The 23,753-nt window shown below is 48.8% G+C and overlaps 1 protein-coding gene across 1 annotated transcript; it reads right to left on the bottom strand.

The window, feature by feature from the left end:
- Positions 1-4,807: 4,807 nt before the first annotated feature.
- CEACAM19 (CEA cell adhesion molecule 19) lies at positions 4,808-23,753 on the bottom strand. The gene is made up of 10 exons (XM_054588387.1): positions 23,699-23,753; positions 22,728-23,090; positions 21,356-21,377; positions 16,500-16,506; positions 12,818-12,939; positions 8,902-8,985; positions 7,960-8,006; positions 6,810-6,895; positions 5,588-5,653; positions 4,808-4,861 (listed from the first exon to the last, which is right to left on the bottom strand). The coding sequence occupies exons 1-10, from the start codon at positions 23,751-23,753 to the stop codon at positions 4,808-4,810; spliced, it is 906 nt and encodes a 301-aa protein (XP_054444362.1).

The following is a 23,753-nucleotide window of genomic DNA, read 5'->3' as shown; positions in this document are numbered from 1 at the left end:
GAGGTGTACCAGACTTCCAATATTTGAACATGTATTTTATACACCTTGCATGTCAAATATGCCCTCATAGATGTAAGTAAATATAACAGTTAATATAAAGCAGAAGTACTGACCTTTTAACTATACTTGACTGGTATGTGCAGTTTAAACCAATGATAAATATACACTAAGGCTATAAAATGTTCATAATGAAAGAATTTATATTAAATATATTCCTCATAGACACAGGTTGTTTTCACAGCCATTTTTATTGTCTCTTAAAGGATCAAACACCATAATAAGATATTGAGGTGTTTTTTTTTAATGATGAGTTAGTTAATTCTTTGCCCCAGCTTTCCTCTTTCTTTTTTAAAAAAAGATTTTATTTATTTTTATTTTTAGAATGAGGGGAAGAGAGGAAGAGAGGGAAACGTCAGTGTGTGGTTGTCTCTCGCACGCCCCCTGCTGGGGACCTGGCCAGCAACCTAGGCATGTGCCCTGACTGGGAGTCAAATCAGCGACCTCTTGGTTCACAGGCTGGCACTCAACCTACTGAGCAACACCAGCCATGGCAGATATTGAGTTTTAAGTAGACCACTGGTACCCAGATCATCTAATACAACTATGTATACATTTTATATCAGAGTCAAAATTTAAGACCCAGTTATTTTATGTAAATGTCTTGCTGAAATCCCATGAAAATGGTTGCCATTTTTTAGGTATTAAAAAAATAATGAAATCAATGGAGATTTTGATTCACTTCAAATATTTTTGAATATTTATTCTAGGCCAGGTGTTAAGGATAAAGAAGTTATCTTGTTTTCATTGAGTTTACGATATAGCAAAGGATCTAAGGATGATAAAAGAAAATATTGTACTCTTTCCTTTGTTTGCTGCCTCATATTTTTAAAAAAATTTTTAAGTTAATTTTTAGATGGAGAAGCAGGGGAGGGGAGAACATTGATTTGTTGCTCCATTTATTTATACATTGATTGGTTGATTCTTGTATGTGCCCTGACAGTGGATTGAACCTTCAGTCTTGACATGTTGAGATGACGCTCTAACCAACTGAGCCACCTGGCCAGGCCTGCGGCTTCTTATATTTTTGCAAGTTGATTCTATAAACCATTTCTGGTGAGAAAAGTCAGCTTCCATCTTTAATTTGAAGAATCATCTACCCCTACATGTATAAAAGAAAAATGTTGTCATCATCTATTGTATATCCAGGACTTAATAGCACCCAAGAGTTTGGAGGTTGGGAAAGGAGTTTCTAGAAAGAAACTCAGATCTAGCTTAAGTCTTCTGAAATTTTCTCTGGTATCAGATGACTCCAGCTTCTATCTAGGAATGAAGTTGGACTATAAGATCTATTAACTACCCAGCATCATCTCTTTGTGGTCCTATCAGCCTGTAACAGTTACTACTGAGGATGTCCAAATCCAAGCCTCCTTGATTTAAAAAAATTTTTTTTAAAGATTTTATTTATTTATTTTTAGGGAGAGGGGAAGGGAGGGAGAAAGAGAAACACCAATGTGAAATTGGTTGTCTTCTGCGTGCCCCCAATCGGGGTCCTCAACTCAGGCATGTGCCCTGACCAGGAATCAAACCAGTGTCCTTTCAGTTTGCAGGATGACGCCCAACCCACTGGGCCACACCAGTCAGGGCCAACCCCATTTGATTTTTAGGGGGTCTGCAGTAGATATTATAGAGGCTTTCACAGTCTCAGTTCTGGGCTGGCACACAGGGTGCTGAAGGCCCCAGTCTTTCTTCTTCAGTGGATTCCCTCTCTAACTAGCCCACCACCAACTGGAGACAGAGCTCATTTAACTTTAATTACCTCTTTATAGGTTTTATGTCCAAATACAGTAGTTTTGGGGGTTAGGGCTTCAACAGGAATTTGGGGGGGGGGGAGATATGATTCAGTCTATAACAGCAGGTAACCAGTTAGCAGGCAGTCAGGCTCAGAGAGCTTACGCTCAAACTACTGCGATTTTGGAGGTGAGGGTTGTATTAAGATTTAAAAGGAGCTGGGTGTAGCAGGGTCCCTGAGTAACAATGGCTTATACAACCTCTGAGGAATCTCGCAGGTAGCCACGTAACTTGGCATGGTGGCTCTGTGTTCTGGCCCAGGTTCTCTCTCTAACTTGACTCTACGCTACCCTCGTCTGTGTGATCCCAAGTGGCTCCCACCACCACACCTTGTCTCCAGCCTAAGTGATCAGAGAAGAAGGGGAATCCTCTCCCTTTAAAGACAGGACCTGAGGATTTTGTATATCACTTTCGCTCACACCTCATTAGCTTGGAAGTAGTCACATGGACACGCCTAGCTGCAAGGGAAGCTCGGAAATGTAGTTTTTATGCTTGGCAACCATTTGCTTCATTAAAAACCCTATTATTGAAGAAAAGAGAGAACAGATATTGGAGTTTGAGCCCTGGCTGGTGTGACTCAGTGGATTGAGTGCCGGCCTGCGAACCAAAGGGTCACTGGTTTAATTCCCAGACAGGGCACATACCTGGGTTGTGGGCCAGGTCCCCATAGGCGGTATATGAAGGGCAACCACACGTTGATATTTCTCTTCTTCTCTTTCTCCCTCCCTCTCCATCTCTCTAAAAATAAATTTAAAAAAAGATATTGGGGTTTGACAAGCAGTTGTTAGCATAGAGGAGAGGAAGCAGGCACGTGGGTTCTCCTTATCTGGGGTTGAGTTGAACAGTGTCCCCCACACACCGCACCCCGCACCCTAGCAGCCAATTCTGCGGCTGAACTTTGCCCATGTGACTGGCCTGGTTGACCTCCTCAGCAAGCAGGAGGTCATTGACCCAGATCCTGGGTGTCCTGAGAAGCCTGGGGATGGAAGTCCCTTACAGGGAGTATTTGCATGCTAAACCACAGGAGATGCAACTTCCCTTTCTGTGAATTCTTCCTCATCCTCTATATTAGTTTCCTGTTGCTGCTATTACAAATCACCATAAATTTAACGGCTTAAAATAAGAGGAATTTATCCTTTTACAGTTCTGGAGGTCCAAAGTCTGAAATGGGTCTCCGTGGGCCAAAATCAAGGCGCCAGCAGGGCTGCGTTGCTTTCTGGGGATTCTAGGGGAGAGTCTATTTTTTTTGTCCTTTCCAGCTTTTAGAGGCTTCTGCTCATGGCCCCTTTCCATCTCTAAAGCCAGCGAGGACCAGTGGAATCGCACCTCCCGACTCTGCGTTGCCTTGGCTTTTGGCCCCTCCCTCCACCTTCCGAGTGCGCCACTCCATCTCTGCTTCCTTCCTTCCTTCCTGCTCTGACGCTGCCTCTCTCTGTGCCTCTCTTATGTAGCCCCTTGTGATCGCACTTAGGGCCCACCTCATAGCCCAGGATAACTCCTCATCCCAGGGTCCTTAATTTAACCACAGCAGCAAAGTCCCTTTTGCCATGTAAGAGTACATCCACCAGGAATTAGGACATAGATATTTTTATTGAATTTATGGGGGTGACATTGGTTAATAAGGACAGAGACATTCTGAGGGGCCATTATTCAGCCCACCACAATCTTTTTTTCCCCCCAGCTCCCAGAGCAAAAGCCACCGCCTTTGCAGCACCTTCTATGGCCCTGCTCGCTCTGCTGCTCCCCTGACTTCACCTCCCACCCGTGAGCCCTGTCCATCTTCTGCTCCCACCACCCGGGCCTCCTTGCTCCCCCTTGAACACGCTGGCACACTCCTACCCCAGGGCCTTTGCACTCGCCGTGGCCTCTGCCTGAGAAGCTCTGCCCCCAGATCTTCACGTGGCCCCCTCCCTCTCCTTCTTCAGGTCTTTGCTCATTGTCACCTTCTCAGTGAACCACTCCCAGCTCCCTCCTTTCTTTATTTCCCCCAGTGCACTCCTCGCTGTCCAACACCTCATGTCCTCTGTTAGGTACTTCGTGTTCCGACTCTCCCTTGTCAGGGTATTCCTCTAGGACAGTAGGAGATTTTCCTCTGCTTCCTTCCCTGCCAGAGCTGCAGGATCCGGAGCTGTGCATGGCACACAGCCTGCTTGTTGCTGAACGAATGAATACATTACGGGCCACAGACTGTGCTCCCATTTGGGAGTGGGGGTGGGGTGGGGGTGGAGAAGGGAGGCCTGCCCTGAGGGGTTTGGTGAGGTTCAGAGTGAGGGGCGTAGGGCGAGGAGGGCCACAGGTTCTGAGAGACTGGATTTGGGGAGGGGGTGGCTCTGCCTGAGTAGGGAAGGGGTCTGACAGCCATGGGAACTGACCAGGACTGTTATCTGGGGACATAGACCTGTGAGGGAGGGCCCCGTTCTAGTGGTCCTCGCTGCTGGGTGCCTTCTCTTCTGGGGCGTGTGTGGCAGGGGCTGCCTTGTCCCCAGGGGCAGGGGCTCTGAGGGCCACCAGGGATCAGGGCGGGTAGGGCGTTGTGTGCTGTCAGTGGGGAGCTCAGCCAAGTGGGTGCCGGGGAGGTCTGGCTGGAGGCAGGCCCGAGACCACCCTCTTAGCCCCCAAATATCCCAGTGGAGGAGGAGAACGGGGCAAGAGCCTGCTTTTCCCAGGCCCGTGGCATAGGTCAAGTGGCTAGAAAGACCACAATTAAGGGCAGGTGGTACATGCAGAGTGAGCAGGAAGCTGGGCCGGCCATGGTCTCCTGTCCCTCACCTGGGACGCCTGCCTGATGCCTTGCTGTGTCTTCAGCTGAGTCCACCCATCAGCCCCACCGCCCTGATGGCCTGCCTGGTTCTGCTGGGTCTCTGGTGAGGCTTTTCTGCAGGTGCGGGGCCTCCAGGGGAGGTCTGAGGCTCCCCCCCCCTCCCCCCGCTGCCGCTCACGGGTCTGGCTGGGGCCCCCTTCAGGCAGACGGCACCAGCTGGCAGTAAGGCGCAGGGTCGGGGTTCAGCAGATCCTGGCAGGGTAAAGAGAGAGGGGGGGTTGTCGCTGGGGGCTGAGAGTTGTAGGAAGAAAGAAGAACCAGCTAGAGACTGGGAGACGTGGATAAAAACACACCATACAGAGAAGAGAAGGCAGAGGTGGAGAGAGATGCGGAGACAGGGAGGTACCGGATGAGCCAGAAAAAGGGGTAGAAGTGGAGGGACAGAGACGAAGGGATGGGAGACACAGAGACACGGAAAAGGATGAAAAAGAGACAGAGAAAGAAAGATGTGAGGAGGTACAGAGAGAGTTAGGGAAAGAAATATGAAAGGACAGAGAGAGAGGGAGGGAGAAGAGAGAGGGACGGGGTAGAGACACATATACAGAGACATGTAGACAGGCAGACAGGGACACTGAGAGGAAGACAGAGACCCAGGGGCAGACAGGAGGGGACGGAGAGGGGCTGAGCCCCGGGCCCAGGCATGGGCCTTGACAGCCTGTGAGCCTGAGCGAGCCCTCCCCCTCTCTGCCCTTCACTTCCTCCTGTGCAAACTCACAGCCTTGGATGCTTTTGACAAAGGAAGAAAGCTCGACCCCGGGGGAGGGGGGCCGGTGGGGAGGCGGAGAGGACTTGCCTGGGGTCCCTCGGGGAGAGCCCGAGAGTGGGGAGTGGTGGTGAGCCCCTCCCACCGGTCTCCTTGACCCTCCCCACCCCGGCTTCCTGGGGTCCCGCCATCCCTCCTGCCTCCCAGCCGCACACCTGGTATTGGCCGTTCTCTGGTATCAGCTGCAGGGGCGGGGGCGGGGGCGGGGGCGGGGACGGGGGCTGCAAGGGAAGAACACGGGTGAGCCAGGCCCTGGCACCCCCCACCTGCCGCCCTTTGACCTTTAGTGTTAGGACAGACCTGATTTCTAGTCCCCATCGCCCCTCCCTGACTGTGAGGCCCTGGGTGAAGGGTACCACGTGCCTGCACCTCAGTGCTCCCCTCTGAGAAATGGGTGCGAAGGTGCCTCTTCAAGAGGGCACATCTAGTGGCCTGACAGTCACCCCGTTAATGCTCATCCTCCCTGTCAACACCTGTGGTTCCATATGTTTAATAGCTTCTTAAGTTTCTCTTCTTATTTAATTCTTATTTCTATGAACCCTTCCTGCCTGAGTATAAAGGCAATATATATGCTCAGTGTAAAAAACACAGACTTGAGAGAAAATAGAGCCCATTCCCCAGCCTCCAGGCCCAGAGACAAATGTTCTTTATGCTGTTTTCTTACAGTCTCTCTTCCTTCTGGTTTTTAAATAAGGAAGGTGCTGGAAGACCGCCCCCATGAGGCAGGAGATAGTCAGGAAGGGGGAAACCCCTGAGGTGCCCCAGGGCTGAGATAAAGAACCTGGATAAAGGGCAGAGACCCTGTTCTAAGACTGATAGTTCCCGCTTTCTGGAAAAGGACTGAATCCTAGTGGATCAGGAATGTACCTGAGCAGAAGATGCTACCTGACCCCTGCTTCATTATAATAGCATTATAATAAATCAGCATGGTGGGACCCCTTCCCAGTAGCCAATCAAAGAAATCAAGGGCGACCACATGTGCAGTAACTTTAGAATAATATGACTACTTGTACATGCACAATAAAAGCCCGCCAAAACTAGCCAGGAGAGACCCGCCCTAAAAAATAAAAGCCCTCTAGCCCCTGAGGTGGGGGCTGTTAGGCTCTGCTCTGCTCCGCTCCGCTCCGCTCTGCTCAGAGTCTGCCTGCTCCCATGTTCTGTGTGGCTTAAAAAATCTGCTTTCTCTCGCCTTCTGCTATAAACTCTGTGTGTTTGGTTCAATTTTTTGTCTGTGATCACCAAGAACATGGTTACCTGTACCCACCTGTGACACCTGTTCCCAAACTATGCGACAGTGCACCCCGCAGGCCCCGTGGCTGACTTGGAGGGGAGGTACCAGGTCAGAGCGGGCTCTAGGGGAGAGGGGTGGGAGCTCACCGTGGTGGCGTTCATGGACCCCGTGTCACTAAGAGGGGACACCAGGAGCTCTGGAGACGGCATTACTTCATAGATGTTGTTGTCACCTGAAGCAGAGGACGAGGGGAGGAACCAGCTGTCAGGTGGCCCACAGGCCCACTCTGGCAGCTGTCAACATTCATTTATTTCTTCAACTAACATTTGTGCAAACCCCTCTTGCCCAGCCCTATGTTGGGGACAGACCTGTCTCCAGACAGGGACGACCCAGAGTGAGCAGGGCTGGAGTTGGGGAGCCCAGATGGCTCCTGGAGGGGGGTCAGGGCCTGGAGGGGGGTCAGGAAGGGTTTCCTGGAGGAGGGGACACTTGAGACTGTAAGGAGAAGTGAGGGTTTTTTAAAAAAAGATTTTATGTATTTATTTTTAGAGAGGGGGAAGGGAGGGAGAAAGAGGGAGAGAAACATTGATGTGCAAAAGATACATCCATTGGTTGCCTCTCACATCTCCGCAAGTGGGGAGATGGCCCACAACCCTGGCATGTGCCCTGACTGGGAATCGAACAGGTGACCTTTCAGTTCAAAGGCTGGCACTCGGTCCACTGAGCCACACCAGTCAGGATGAGCCTGCTATGTTAGAGGAACTATATGCTTGGTCTGTCTTTTGTTTTGTTTGTTTGAGGATGGGAATGTTACATGTCAGAGATGAAGCCAGGAAAGACAGTGGGGACTGCTTTATAGGAGTCCATGAGAGACATGGTAGGGAGCTGGAACTTCATCTTAAGGGCACTGGGGAGCCATGGAGGGTTTTTGAGTAGGGACATGGCCAGAGTTTTCGAAGGACCCTGCCAGGGACGGGGTAAAGGCCGTCCTGGGAGACCTGCGAGGAGCTGGGTGTAAGGATCTGGGAGGTGGAGCCTGAGGTGGGTTGTGGTCTCCTTGTGGCTGGGCTAGTGTGAGGGTGACTGGGGACAGGGAGTGCCAGCCATTGAGAGGAGAAAACCAGATTTGAGGTGAGTGCCGATGCCCTCGGACTCTGCGGGCAGACCCCAGAGAGGTTTGGGTGGGCCAGGCGGCTGGGCGTCCCCGAGTAGGGGAGGGCAAGGGGGTTTCTGCTGGGGAAGAAGAAGGACGAGCCACTGGGAAGGCCAGGTAACAGGACGGGGCGCCCGGCTCACCACTGTCGTGACTGGGGCCCAGCTCCGGTTTCCCCGCGGTCGCCAACCTGCGGGTGCATGGAGGGAACCGGCGTCAGTGCAGTCGGAAGTTCAGGTAGGTGGGCGGAGACCCAGGGAGCTGGAAAGCCGACCCCAGAGCGAGAGATGGTCCCTGCTGCAGGGCGAGCCAGGATGAGACCTGTCCCCATCCACATCTCTCCTCCCATAATCCCCAGCCACATAGCCCTTCCTCAGTTTCCCCAGCCTCCACCTCAATGGCCAACATTTCTCCAAAGTCGGCATGTATACAGACCATTTAAGCAACTCTGCTCCATCCACCTGTTTCATGATCTCCTTAATATTTCTCTTTAGGTTCTCTGTCTCTGTCTCTCTGTCTCTCTCTGGGCCTTTCCTCTCTTCTTCCCTCAGGGCATGTACTTTTGTGCTCTCTCTCTCTCTGTCTCTCTCTCATAAGCTCCAAGGGCCCTTCTTTTGCCTCTGTAACTTGTTCCTGAGCCCACAAAGCCCAGCCGGCTTACTTTTTCTAACTGTGTGACTGTCTAAATAAATTTTCTTTTGCATTTGAAAAAAGAATTTCTCTTTACTTTTTTAATTTTTAAAAAGTTAAAAAATTTGTTTATTGATTTTAGAAAGAGAGGAAGGGGGAGAGAGAGAGAGAGAGAGAGAAACATTGATGTGAGAAAGAAGCATTGATAGGTTGCCTCCCATATGCACCCTAACTGGGCATTGAACCTGCAACCTAGTAATGTGCCCTGACTGGGAATCGAACCCCTAACCTTTTGGTGTATGGGATGATGCTCCAACCAACTGAGCCACACCACCTAGGGCAAAATATTTCTCTTTAAATAGGCTCACTTGAACACTCTTATTTAAAAAAATACACTTGGCATTGCTACCTCAAATTTGTAAATTCACTGAATGAGTATTTATGGAAACACCAACCATGAGCTGGATGCTGTTGAAGGCGCTGGGGACACAGCTGGGAACAAGACAGATGAAGATCCCTGGCATTCCGGAGCAGACAGTCTAGTGGGGAAAGGGAAAGAGAGAGATAACATTAGATTAGATTTCGAATAAACAACCAACAGTAGAGTTAAAAACGGTATGAAGGAAAGTGAAGAAGGAAAGGAGCAGGGGGTAGAGAGGTATGTGTGTGTTTTCAAGTAGGATGGTCTGGGGCTCCTCACTGAGAAGGTGACATTTGAGCAAAGGCCTCAAATAGCAAAGGGGACCAGATGTGCAGAAGTCAGGAACGGAGAGTTCCACGCAGAGGGGACAGTCTGTGCAAAGGCCCTGAGGCAGGAGCAGGAACACCAAAGGTGCAGCAAGGAAAGGCGCATGGCTGGGAAGAAAGACTGTGAGAGTGGGAAGCGGTGAGGTGGGGAGGTGAGGTGGGGGGACAGGAGACTGAGTGGGGTCTCATGTCCATGGTGGCCTTGACTTTGAGGGACCCTGAGCTGATAGATTTTAACAGGGTGTTTCTGGCTGCTGAATGGCGAACAGACTGTGGGCCAGGAGTAGAAGCAGGAAGACCCATCAGAAGCTGTGACATTATACATAAAGGCTATTTCCAAGCAGAAATAGTCATAAGCAGAAAATGACCGGGAAAATTAAAAAAGCTCAACAATGATTTAGATTTGTAGCTTGGTATAGTCACTGATTTTCTCTTGGTAAAAGCCAGCAAATATTAGAAAGGCATTAACAGCTGACAAGAATCTGATTATGTTCATCTACTACAATCAGAACAATGCCAAGAGAACAGAAAAAAGGATCTTTTCACCAGGTGTTTTAAAGCCTTTAAAAATACCAAACCATTAAAAAAACTTTCTTACATGAAAATATTTCAAACTTAGAGGAAAATTGCAAAAATGGTACAAAAAACATCTATATAATTTTTACTCGAATTGGCCTATTATTTTTACTCCACTTGCTTTAGCATCTGTCTTCTCTCTCTTCCCCCACGCATATTTTTTTTTCCTGAACCATCTGAAGGTAAGCTGCATGCATCATGGCCCTTTACCCCTAAAAACTTCCATGTATTTAAATATTTCACCCTGACTAGCGTGGCTCAGTGGATTGAGCGCTGGCCTGTGAACCAAAACGTTTGCTTCTCAGTCAGGGCACATGCCTGGGTTGTGGGCCAGGTTCCCAGTTAGGGGCATGTAAGAGGCAACCAATCGACATCTCTTACACCGATGTTTCCTTCTCTTTCTCCCTCCCTTCCCCTCTCTCTAGAAATAAATAAATAAAACCTTAAAAAAATATTCCCATGATTTTGTGTTTTTTAATGCCATGGCTCAAAATGCCATGTCAAGTTGCCTACGGTTTGGCCAGTGCTTTGAGAACCTTTGAGACTCTTTGAGAATCACTGGATGCAGCGGGGAAAAAAGCTGGTCAGGAGGCTCAGGACACACAGAGTCTAGTTTTGGTCTGGAGCTTCCAAGTCACCTGGGTTTCTGTCCCGAGAGACTCTTGGCACTTGCAGGCTAGTTCTATGCCATTTGGAGAATGACTTCATGTCTCTAAGCCTCAGTTTTCTCTAGAAACTGTGGCAAACTACAGCAAACGACAGCCTGTGGGAGAGATCCTCCCCATCACCTCTTTCAGTTCCTCTTGTGAGCTAAGAAGGAGTCTAGCAGGAATGGCTACTGTGCCTACACTACCTTAGATAGGACAGTGGCAGACATTATTAATCAATCATAGCATTCTTTCCTACTGAACTTAGATGCAACCTCCAACCCCTTTCCATGGAGCTCTCTAGTGCCTAAAAGAGTGCCTGGCACATAGTAGGCCCTCAGCGAATATGTGCTAACTGTTTTACTGATCAGAATTGGGCTAGGAGGTGAAAGATGCGTTAACCTAAAAATAAAAGGCCAAGTCGAGAGGCCACAGCTTTTATCGGAGCTAAAAAAAGAATAGCTAGCTATTCAGGAAGCAACTGATTCAGGCAGAAATCCAAAAAATATTCTGATTAGGAGGTGAAGCATGAGAAAGGGAAGGAAATGATGACACCAGTAGGCGACATTTCTGTTGGTGCAGATAACCAATGTTTCAAATTATTAACCTAATAGTCATCAGCCTGCTAGTCATAGTGATAATATCTGCTTTCTTGTTATCTTTGCCAACAGTGCTTTGGACACAACGCTGCACTAGGTTTAGTCCAGAGCCTATCTTGTCTTGTTTTAACATTCCAAAGGTTTGAGAAATAAAAGGTGCAAGGTGCTTCCTCAGGGACAGCTGCTCTGGCTCCCTTTTTAAAATTTATTTATTTATTTATTTATTTATCTATTTATTTATTTATAATGGAATTTATTGGGGCGACATTGGTTAATAAAACTATGTAGGTTTTAGGTGTACAGTTCTCTAATACATCATCTGTATATTGTGTGTTTACTACCCAAAGTTAAGTGTCCTTCCATCATCATTTTTCCCCCTTTACCCTCTCTTACCTCTCCCCACCCACCTTTCATTCTGGTAATCACCATATTGTTGTCTGTTTATGAGGGTTTTTTTGATCTTAATCATTTCACCTTTTTCACCCAGCCTTTCTGCCCACTCCTCTCTGACAGCTGTCAGTCTGTTTCTATTTCGTTTGTTGCTCTGGCTCCATTTTGAAGTGGCTCGTTTATAGTATTTTTTACAGCCCTTTGTGACCCCTAAATTAGGATATATCAGGAGGAAGACAAGTAAGGTGGTGAAGGTCAAGAAACAACAACACTCAAGGAAGAGTTGAGGGAAGAGAGAAGATGGCTGCCTTCATTTTCTGGGGATTATAGAGTGGCAGAAAAACTGGACAGCTTATCTGAAGCCAGCTCAGAACCAAGTTCTGAAGAGGCTCCTCTCCGGAGGAAGAAATTTTTCATGAACAGACTGTCTCCTGGGAAAACAGGCCCCAATATCTCTCTCCCTACCATGCAGAAGCAGGCAATGTCTGATGGCTTTGCCTGCCCACCACCCATTCCACTTCTTTGGCAATAACATCTGGTTTGCCTTTGGAGAACCCATCCCCACTCTTAAATCATTTGATCTTGTGAAGCTGGGTCTATTTCCAGCTCCAGGGCTGCCAAAATAGCCCATGGTTGGCCAATTAGAGCATTCCAGCACCTGGCCACAGTGACTGGTCTGTGTCAGGACATGTGACTTAAGGCAGCCCTTGGGTTTTCGTTGGAACTATCAGGAACACAGTGAGGTTTGTCCTCTGTGGTGACTGAGCTGGCGGGGCATAAGCCTGGAGCCACTAGGAGCTTTCTTGTTACACTGCAAGGTGAGAACCTGCCTGAGAATAAAGCCACTATAGAGAAAAGCGGAGTTGAGAGGTGTGTTGAGGAGTTTCTTTTTTCTTTTATGTCTTTTTAAAAAGATTTTATTTATTTATTTTAGTGAGAGGGGATGGAAGGGAGAAAGAGAGGATGAGAAACATTGATCGGTTGCCTCTCATATATGTCCCAACCAGGGACTGAACCTGCAACCCAGGTATGTGCCGTGACCAGGAATTGAACCCATGACCTTTCGCTTTGTGGGATGATACCCAACCTACTGAGCCACACTGGTCAGGGCTGGAGGAGTTTCTTGACAAAATGGAGTCCCTGGATCCAGCCACACCTGAAGCTCATGTAGGACAAAAACATTTTCTAATTCCTTGTAAGCTACTTCAAGTGTTGGGTTTTTGTCCCTTGCAAGGCAGAATTCTGTCTAATACAGGACAGAAAGAGTCTTTCACTTCAGGGGTTCCAAGGTTTGATGAGATTGTGAATCGGTCAGATGATGTGACTTGTGGAAGAATCAATTAATGGGATTGATCAAGAGGGCAGGGAAATTAGGCAGAAGGGAAGCAGAGAGAGGCCTGGGGCCCCTGTACCTGTGGCTCCTGCCCCTCCAGCCTCTTGTCACCAGGAGATAGGCAATGATGCCAATGAAGACGGACCCCCCAACAAGAGATCCAGTGATGATGGCAGCCATAGTCCCAGCGCTTACAGGCAGCTTTTCTGAGAGAATGAGAGAGAGAGAGAAAGCTGTGTGATGTCTCAGGAGCAGCCCCCTACCCCCCACATAGGTGACTATCCACAGAGTGCCAAGGTGTATTCTGGGTAACTTCTCATCCCAGAGCTCTCTGCTGCTTTTCACACCTGAGTATCCAACCACCTGGTTGATTCCACTGCACCCAATGTGTCCCAAATGGAGCTCCTTGACTCACCTACCTCAAAATCACAGCCTCCCTAAGATTTCCTACCATTCCCAACACATCCAAAACCTACCTTCTGACATGATCTCCTACCCCACTCCACCCCACCTACCTGCTTTTTTGTGCCTCAGTGAATGACATCTCTATTGTTCCAGTGAAAGGAGGAGATTCTGGGCTGTGTCTTATGGGGGATATAGAGGACCCCACTCACAGGGTTCTCAAACTCAACAGGCCGGCTTTGGGACAAAGCCTACCTGCCTTCTGGCCTCCAGCATGGCCTCCCGCCTTTCATTTCAAGTTGGACACTTCTGTCTCAGCTCTTCTTGGCAGCTAAGTTCATAGACTCTGAGGTCAGAATACTGGGGTTCTAGTCCCTGCTGCCTACTGGCTATGTGACCTTGGGCAGATCACTCAGCCTTTCTGTGCTTCAGTTTTCCCATCTGTGAAATGGGGGTGATAAGACTACATATTTTGTAGAGTTGTTGTGAAGATTGAATGAGTTTACACACACACACACACACACACACAGTGTTGTCTCAGTTATCAAAGTACATTCTGTGTCATTGTACAGACGAAGAAACTAAGGCACAGAGAAGTGAATTGATCTGCCTGAGGGCTTGTGGTAAGTTCGTGGTGAGCGCGGTGCGGGGGTCACACCTGGGTCACCCGAACTCCTAATGGCCACTGTGTATGGCTGCTGAAGAGGGGCCTGGGCCCTGAGAACCCTTGAATGGTGGGAATGAGCTATTCCAGGCTCTGACCCAGCAAAGACTGTTATTTCCCAATGGACTAGAGACCCTCTCTCTGCCCCCGCCCATATATTCAAATGAATAAATGTTTGCTTATTTCCTCCCTCTCCCTAAAAGTTTATCTGTTCAAAGTGTCCAAAGTCCATCTTAAAGTTTAATCTTATCCCTGGGAGGAAGGGGATAGCCGTGTCCAGGCTTGTGTGGTGTTTGGGCATATTCGGTAGTTGTCTCCACACCCAGGGAACCGGCTAAGTTAGGCCCATTTTGCAGATATACAAAACAAGGACCAGTGGGTCACTTTGGGCGGAGGATAGAAAGTGGTCCCTCTACCAGAAACTGTACCAGCAACTTTTGCACCTTCTACGTCTACGTTATCAAACTTTCACAACAGCTGGTAGTTGTTAGGTGACCTCCCTGAATGACTCAGGAGGTGGGGCAAGGCTGAGCTGTGTTGGCTGGCTCACTCCTTGCACCAATCACTCAGTCTTCTTACAATATCCAGAGTCCCCTCCCCCCGACCGGTTCGCTCTGGCACCTGCTCCCTAGTCCATCCACCCAGGCTCACCACCCATGACTCCCTCCCTCACTCTCTGAGCTCTCCAGCCTTTGCCCATGCAGTTCCCTCTGCCTGACGTGCTCTTCCCCACGCGCTATAACTCCTGCTCACTTTTCCATTCCCAGCTCCTCCTGAAAGCTTTCTTTTATAACCCCAAGCCAAGGAGACTCCTGATACACCTTTTTTTCATAGCTAATTACCGAATTATGCAATTAGTTGACTAATGTTGGTAGAGTGGGCATGTGGGTGGCTCCTTGGCACTTTCCACCATTGTGAATCCTCCGGGGTTTCTGAGAGATTGAGAGATTGATTCCACCCCCAGTTCTGGGTGGGGCTTTATTAGCATATTCCAAATAGTATAGTCCCATCCATTGTCACACGGATTGGATCAGGATGGGCAGCAATCCAGATGTAAGCCAGTCAGAACTCCTCATTCACTTGTCCTTAGTGATTGGCTCAGGTTGGTCCAATCAGAGTGAAGGGGTTAGGAAAGGACATCCCCTGTTCTGGAAGTGGGTTGTGGAGTTGTGAACACTGGACCCATTTTGCTACCATGAAGGCCTCATATATATGCCTCCTTGGAAAGACAACCCTGAGGTTTACCTGGGCAGAAGCCTGCCCCAGATGAAGACATTTCCCAGCCTCCTGCGTGGGCCACTCATTTAAACACGCCTTAAAGCACTGTGTTGACTAAACACAATGCCAGTATTGCTTCTGACACTGAAACCCTGGGCAATTCCACATTCAAATTTCTGTGTCCAAATTCCCTTTTATAAGGACACCAGACATACTGGATCAGGGCTCATGCTATGACCTCATTTCAACTTGATTACCTCTGTAAAGACATGATTCCCAAATAAGGTTCTATTCTGAGGGACTGTGGGTTAGGACTCAACATATCTTTTTGAGGTGACCTAATTCACCATAAACAACTCCCAAGCCTTGTTCCTTGTCATCCTGGACGTCTGTGAGCTGTTCATGTTTCTTTAATCCATTCTTTCACTGCCTGAATCAGCCAGAAGCAGTTTCTGTTGCTGAAGCAAGAACACTGCCTGATTCACATAATTGTCCTCTTTTATAACTCGATGTATTTTCTGCTTTTTTATTATAGACTGTGAGCATGTAAAGAAAAAGCCTGGGAATCACTGTACTTTTCAAAGTTGATTGCAAGAGTATGCTCTTCTGTGATATGACCTTGCTATTCTCCTATCTAGCAGAAAGATTTAACACCATCCCCCACCCCGCCATCTTGAATCTGGGCTGACCGTAGTGACTTCCTTGTAACAAAAAAACAAACAAACTAACAAACAAAAAAAATACAGTGTAGCTCTGCTCTGTGTGGCTTGGTCGAGCATCATCCTGAAAAGTGAAAGGTCACCAGTTTAATTTCTGGTCAGGGGACATGCCTGGGTTTCAGGTTTGGTCCCTGGTTGGGTTGTGCATGAGAGACAACAGATAAGTTTTCTTTCACATCAATGTTTCTCTCTCTCTCTTTTTCCCTCCCTTCCCCTCTCTCTAAAAATAAATAAATAAACTCTTCAAAGAAAAAGAATGCAGTTTAGGTGACACCCAAGAGAACCTGTCCATTTTCTGCCTTGGTCTTTTGGGATACTCATTTTCCACATTCGCTCCCTCAGAGCCCAGCCACCATGTGGTGAGGAAGCCCAAGCAGTCACATTGGAGGGATCGTATGATAGTGGTCTGGTCAACAGCCCTGGCCGAGATCCCAGCTGACAGCCACACATATGAGTGCAGACACCTCTGGATGATGCAGCCTTCAGCATTTGAGCTAAACTCAGCCTTTTGAGTCTTCTCATCTGAGGCCCCAGACATCACAAAACCGACAAGCCATTCCTGCTGTGCCCTGTCTAAATACCTGATCCCAGAAATCGTAAACATAATAAAATCATTTTTGTTTTATACCACTGAGTTTGTTCTGCAGCAAGGACCTCACATCCTGTTTCTTTTTCTAGGATTGAAAACTTTCTTTTTGGCTTTTCTCCTCACTCGTCTCTGGGACCATTTATGCTCAGTTCTACTAAAAATGAATCACATGCATCCTCTTCTGTGCACCAGATTTATCCATGCTGATATTTGATTAGATACGACCACATCTGAAAAGTGCTTTGAGAGACCATTATATAAATACGTAATGGCCAGAGAATCTACAGAAGCAGAATTCTGACCCACAATCTTCAGCAACCTGTCCAGGAAACCAACCCTCTTATAAACAGCTGTAGAAAAGCCAGCCTGCCATAAGCCAGCTTGGTAACTTTAGTGTCAATCCAAGAAGCTAAATAGCTTCTGTAACCATCAGCTCCAAATGTCCAGGACTTGGTTAATAACTGACGGCTTCCCTAATTTTTGTCCCCACTTCTAATTTAGGACCAACCAGAGGGAGCCAGATATACACCCTAACGAGCCACAGAGGATGCCCCGCTTCTAGATAGCTTCTCTGTGCTGCTGAGGGGGCCCTTGAGCTTCCCCTCTACCTGCCTTTGGGTCTCTGGCACAACACAGGTGACGGTGGCTGACTGCCTTGCTGGAGAGAGCAAGTTCTGAATGAGAGGTGGCTTCTCTCATTTGGTTGGTCTCTGTTGACTTGCACAGCTTCCAAAGCAGCAGCAGCATACGGATTTGCCAAACTCGTCTCGTAACAACCCCCTGGGGGAGGTGTGAAGGCGGCCCCCATTGTCAGACATGGAAATGGAGGCTCTGAGAGTTTGGCCACCTGATTAAGATTGAATGGTTGGTGAGTAGTAAACCCTTGACGCCACCTAGTTAGTCTTCCACGATGGCTGTTCGTGATGAGACAGAATACACTAGTCCCCAGTTTATCGGCCAGAGATACGGTCCAAGGCCCCCAGTGGATGCCTGAAACCACAGATAATACCAAACCCTATATATACTATGTTTTTTTAAATATGTACATACCTATAATAAAGTTTAATTTATAAATTAGGCACAGTAAGGCCTTAACAACAATAATAAAACAATTATAACTATACTGTAATAAAAGTTACATAAATGGGGTCTCTCTCTCTGTCTCGTAAAGTATCCTATTGGACTGCACTCACTGCCTCCCTCACAGGAAGCACTTTCTGGCGTCCCTTTGGCGTATCTGAACTGCCGGTGGCACTGCTCTTGCACTTTGGGTGACTAATGGGCGGGGAGCGTGTACGGTGAGGACATGCTGGACAAAGGAATGATTCACATCCTGGGCAAGAGGGCGCTGGGTGGTGGGAGATTTCACTGTGTTACTCAGAATGGCACACAGTTGAAGATCTATGAGCTGTTTATTTCTGGAACTTCCCATTTAGTATTTTTGGAGCAGAGGTCACCAAAGCTGTAGAAAATGAAATCACGGATAAGGGGTGGGGGCTGGGGGGCTACTCTAAAGTCATAGTTAAGAGTGCGGCTCTGGAGCCAGCCAGCCTGCACTTAAGTCCTGCTCCCCAGCTGGGTGGCCTGGACAAGTGGCTTAAACCCTCTGTGCCTCAGTTTCTCCCTCTGGATAATGGGGCTCATGATGCTGTGGCTGGGAGGACACAGGAGATAAACGTGTGGGAAATGCTCTGCACGTGGTCAGTTAAGGGGTGTCCAGCTCCATATTAACTGCCCTGGTTGTCAGAGGGCCCGGAACCCTTTGAGGCCCCCCTGTAGAATTGTTTGCAATCCCCACAACTAGATTTACAAAACAACAGACGCCGGCTGTATATGAGGAGTAGAGGGCACTGCGTGCTCATGGGGCGTCCAGAAGGCTGGGAACCAGGGACTCGGCTTTTAAGCCTGGTTTCTGCTGCTCACCGGCTGTGGGACCTTGGGCTGCTGACTTCCTCTCTCCGAGTCTCTGTTTCCTCGTCTGTACAGTGGAGGCAGCCATGGTTCCTACGTGTCCGGGGCCTTTCTTGTGTTTCCAGGCTGCCTGTGCCGGGGAACCCTCCACCTCAGGAGTCTGGCCGGAGACTCGCTTTCTTAGCCTCCTTTTCAATCTGGCACCGTCACGTGACCCAGGCTCCCCGATAAGATGTTCCCACGTGAGACTAGGCTTTAGAAGCTAGAGACACAGAGACAGCAGCATCGGACCAGGTCTTTGAGGATGAGAATGAGGTTGCCAGGCCCACGACGCATAAACTCTGCAAGGGCAGAGATCTCTGTCCTGTTCCTTCTCTGTCCTGTCCCATTCTGTAAATCCATGCCTCTCACACAGCGGGCGCTCAGCGAACTTTTGTGGAATGAATAAAGGAAAGAATGGGTGCCCGTTCCGGTGCCCCCAGGCAGGAGTTCTGGGCCCAGCACTCTCAGTGTGGGCGATGCTTGCCGGGCACTGGGAGCAGTTTTGCTGAGTAAGTTTACCTTGTTCCTGGTTCCCAGACTTCCGGAGTCCCCATGAGCGTGCAGTGCCCTCTACTAAACCCTGTTCTGCACGTGCCAGATGGGGTGGCTTCTGTTACAGCCCCTCGTAATTAGGAGAGACAGAGCATGGCGGGGTGCAGGAAGCGCACCCCACCATCTCCACCCCCCCGCCACGTAGCTGCTGAATTTTGGGCCATAACTGCCCTCAAAAATAAATGCCCTGGTTGCCAAGGAGACCATCCTGACTTGAGGACACTCTCAACTCTGTCCCTAATGCCCATGAATTCAGCTTCTGCCTTTTCCTTTTTATTTATTTATTTATATTAAATTAAAAAAAAATTTTTTTTTTTTTACTGCCCTGACAGGGGAAAGGAACCCACAACCTTTTGCTTTGCAGGACGCCGCCACCCAGCCGGCTGAGCCGGGCGGGGCCTCTGCCTTTTCCTTCGCTCTTCCTTCTCCGTTGAGCTGCACTGCTTTGCTTCCCCGCTCCCTGTGCTTATCCCTCTGACGCCAAGGCATTCCCGCCCCACCCCGCTGCTTGCTGCGCTCCATGGGGCCCCTCGGTGCCTCCCTGGAGTCTAGGCTTAGAGAAGAGCCAGGCGGCAAAGGCGTGAGGAGATGGAGTGCAGCCCAGCTGGAGCCTCGGTTCCCCTCCTCCCAGTGGTCTCTAGGCCCCAGTTTGCCCTTCTGTAAAGAGGGGATCATCCCAGGGCCTTCCCAGCAGGGTTTTCGTGGGAATGGAGTGAGGTAAGGTCAGCAAAGTTCCGAGCCTGAAGGTGCCTTGCTGTAGCAAGGGCTCTCCAGAGGGGAGATGGCTTTGCAAATACACATTGGGTCCTCAGCGTGTGCTAAGCACTGCCCTAGGCCCCCCGGGGGTTCGTGGTGAACAAAGTGATACTAACTATGTATCACAATTACTAGAAATGGCAGGTGTTGAGTTCTTGCTCCTCGTCCCAGCCCTGATCCCCAGGCCCCCAGCTCCCCATCCGGTTTGTCCTACTTGATCCCACCCCCTTGGACAAGGGGTGGACCCTTCTTGACTCAAGGGGAAGCAAATCACAGGCCAGGCTGGGCCATCCAGATTCTCTGTCTGTCTGTCTATCTTTCTCCAGCTCTGTTCTTAAATCTCCACATTCCGCAGGAAGGGATTCAGAGTATGTGGAGAAGCCTTGGCTAACTCACTCTTTAGTGTCCTGGAGGGACTCTCAGGCCAGGAGAGGAGCATGGAGCCCAAGGAGAGAAGAGACCAGGGGTGGAGCCCTCTGGAGAAGGAGGGAGCACTTGCTTTCCTGACACCTGCGGGGCTCCCCACCCATTCGTTCACTCAACTGTGGGTCCCGCCCTGCTCTAGGCTCCAGGGAGACAGCTGTGAACCCAGGCCTCCTGCCGTTCACTTCCCAGGGGTTCCCTCTGCGGTTTTATAAGCTCTCCCCACTTTGAGCCAGTTGGAGAGAGTGTCTGTCCTTACAACCTCAGCCTGAGCTCCAAGATATCCTTAGGGTGCTCTCCCTGCTCTCCTGTTTCAATCATGCTGTCCTTTTGCCAGCTCAGCTTACGAGCCCTTCCTCTTCCTGCCACAGGCCCTTTGCACAGGCTGAGCCGTCTGCTCAAACACCTCCCAAAGCTTCCTTCCCCTCTATTTAGAACAGCCAGTCATCATTCATGCTTTGTTGAAGGATCACCTTTCCGGGCCAACCTCCCTCGTACCCCTATGTACAATCTCATAGTCCTTGCACTTGCCTTTTCTTCACAGTCACGTGCATTGTTTATAATGATCTGTTTGCGCACGCGCATGTGTGTGCATGTGATTATTTAGTTAATATCTGTCTTCCCTCCTGGGCCGTGAGCAATGGGAAGGCCAGAGCTGACCTGGTCACCATCATGTCCCCAGCACCGCTCAGTATAAGCCAGACACAGAAGGCGCCTTGAGGAGGAGGTGCTTGGGAAGTGTTTGCTGAAGGAATAAGTGAATGAGCAATTTGGCGTCTCCAGAGACAGCTGTGTCTCTGATTCAGACAGCCCTGCATTTGAATCCTGACTCTGCCACTAATTCCACGAAATGGGAGGTGCTGCAAACTATCTGAGCCTCAGGTCCCTCCTGGATAAAATACAAATTCAACCTGCAGTGAGGTTAAACTGTGGCCTCTTGTCAATTTCCCCATGGCCCACAAGTTTGTCCCCTGTGTGCCTCTCAGGCCTCGCCTACGAACACCCACCTTACTCATCACCTTGTAGGCCATGGTGTCCTTCTGTCTCTGCTTAGAGCCCACCAAACTAGTCTAACCTCAGGGCCTTTGCACTTGCTGTTCCCTCTGCCTGGAACTTTGTCCCCCAGAAATCTGCAAGGCTTCCGCCCTCCCTTGCCTTCTTCTCATCTGATACTCCCCACCTCACAGGGCTTCTGTGAGGATTAAATGAGTTACTATATGCAAAGCTAGCATGGAACAAGCTCTGACTGTTAGCTATCCCTATTATTGTTAAGGTCACTACCTGAAATGACATCTTAATTTATCATGCACATTCATTATCGGCACCCGGCATTTCAATGACGATGGGAGACTTTTCTCTTTCTCTTTGAGAGGAAGTGGTTAATCTCCCAGACCCTGGCATTGTGACTTCATAGGATCAAATCTTAGCTCTACCACTTCCTGTGCCACAGTTTCCTCATCTGTAAAATGGAAGCAATAATGGCACCTGCCTCTTGGACTTGGTTTTTTTTTTTTAATTAAAGTTTTCATTCATTTATTTATTTAGTCAATGAACATTAACTGAGAACCTATTATGTCCCACACACTGGGGTAGACCCTGGATGATAAAAGGAAGAGTACGTTCCTAATTCTCTCACTTTGAAGAATTATTATCCTTATGGGACCAGTGTGCAAATTGATAAATTAAAATACATTATGACAGTCACAAAGGTAACTCTGGGGATACGTGATCAAATCTGCTTATTATTCATCACCCCCCCCTGCCCAGCTTCATTTGGATACCATTGACATATAACATTCCATGGAGTTTTTTTAAAAGTAAATATGAGTTAATATAGGGCAGTGGCTCTCAGCTGGGGTGATTTTGCCCCTGGGGACATTTGGCAATGTCTGGAGGCATTTTGGACTGTCACAGCTGGAAGGGTGCTACTGGCATGTAGTGGGGAGAGGCCAGGGAGGCTGCTCAAGAGCCCAGTGTGCATGGGACAGCCCCCTGCTATAAAGAATTAGCTGGTTCAGACGTCGACAGGGCCCAGGCTGAGAAGCTATGCTCTAGCAGGGTGTCCCATCCATGGCCCGTGGGCCCCATGAGGCCCAGGATGGCTATGAATGCAGCCCAACACAAAATTGTAAATGTACTTAAAACATTATGAGGTTTTGTTTGTTTGTTTGTTTGTTTGTGATTACGTGTCTCAGTGTATTTAATGTGTGGCCCAAGACAACTCTTCTTCCAGTGTGGCTTAGAGATGCCAGAAGTTTGGACACGCCTGCCTAGGGCGTGTTTACAACAGTAGCTGCCACATAGCAAGCGTCCCAGAAACATTAGCTTTTGCTGCTGTCCACAACCCGGTCTCGAGCGCTTTTCCCAGAGTGGATTCATCAAAAAACAAGTGAGTGTGAACGTGAGGACTGAGTGATAGAGTGTATCCCTCTAGACCAGGCATACATTAGGTGCTCAATAAATGTTTCATTAAAGAATGCATGTGAGGAGTAAGTGAGATGGTCCATTCCCCAGGTCTGGCTCCATGTTTGGCTCTCTATAGATATTTTATTAGTTAATGCATAGGGGGAGTAAATATCTCCAGGGGCTGGCACACAGTAAGTGCTCAATCAATGTGTGTTGAACAGAAGTAGTATTTGCACAGGGCTGGGCACATGGTAGCTGCTCAGGGAGCATTAACTCCCCAATTCCTCCCCCAGCACCCGACACTCACCGGCCACCCAGACCTTGGTCTTGGCCCGCATGATCCAAGAAGGGTTGACGATAATCTCTACGTGGTAGGTATCGCTGTCACTGGGCTGGGCGTGACGCAGCAGCATGGAGCCATTGGGGAAGCCAACAATGTCACGTTGCCTCATGGCACTGCCATCTCTCTGGGGTCGCTGTTGATCAGTGATGTAAGAGAACAGCCTTGTGCCACCACTTGTCTCCTTCCCCTGGTACCAGATGATGTCTTGAAAGGTCTCTGGGGTGCCCTGGACAGACAGGAGGAGGTCCTGATTCTTTTGAGGTCTTTCTGGAATCTTCTGAATGCGGAGGGCTGCCCAGGAGCCTTGGGGGATCCAGAGGGCCAGGACTGTGGGGAAGTCACAGGGAGGCCTGAGATCAGAAGTGTGTTGGGCAGGGAACATAGCATTCTCTGCCCTTTAAGTCCTCATCTGGGGATTGGAACTCTGAGTACTGTTCATTGGAAACAGTACTGAGATCGATTAGTGATGTCTGCCCTGGGCTCAGGAGTGAAAATCCTGGTATGCTCGCCACAGATTTGCCGCTGTTTTGGTCCAGAAAGTTTTTCTGCCCTGAGATGCTGTGTGGCCTGCTTCTAAGCACTCATAGCTTCTGAATCCGTTGATTCATTCATCTAACCAATACTTATAGGCATATATATTATTTATGTTACAACACCAATTATATGTAATATGTCTAAAATTCCCTAGATTTCTAGGCACTGGAGACACAGCAGAGAACAGAATACAGAGAAATTCCTGCTCTCATGGTCCTAACATTCTAGACATTTCCATAGATAGACTCATCATGTGTTTGTACCTCTATTGCTCTCCCTTTCATCTTACGCTAACAATTTCATCTTCCCTCACAATCCTGCCTTCTTCCAGGGGGAAACCTCAACGCCCGGGTTGAGTCCCACCTCCTTGCCTAGGCCCTGGGGGTACACTTCCTCCTTACCTGAGAGCAGGAAGCCCTTGGAGAAGTGGCACTGGGTCCCCATGGGAATCTCCAT

The sequence above is a fragment of the Pteronotus mesoamericanus genome, unplaced genomic scaffold (genome assembly GCF_021234165.1).
Source record: "Pteronotus mesoamericanus isolate MK-2021 breed Mesoamerican mustached bat unplaced genomic scaffold, CSHL_Meso_final scaffold_137, whole genome shotgun sequence".
Classification (NCBI taxonomy): domain Eukaryota; kingdom Metazoa; phylum Chordata; class Mammalia; order Chiroptera; family Mormoopidae; genus Pteronotus; species Pteronotus mesoamericanus.
This window is presented reverse-complemented; position numbering and strand designations above follow the sequence as displayed.

Coding starts and splice junctions, on each gene's coding strand:
- CEACAM19 (XM_054588387.1), bottom strand. CDS start 23,753: ATGGAGATTCCCATGGGGACCCAGTGCCACTTCTCCAAGGGCTTCCTG. Junction 6,896..7,959: donor GGGCCCCAGTCACGACAGTG/GTGAGCCGGGCG, acceptor CCTCTGCTTCAG/GTGACAACAACATCTATGAA. Junction 5,654..6,809: donor GGTCCATGAACGCCACCACG/GTGAGCTCCCAC, acceptor CTTCCCTTGCAG/CCCCCGTCCCCGCCCCCGCC.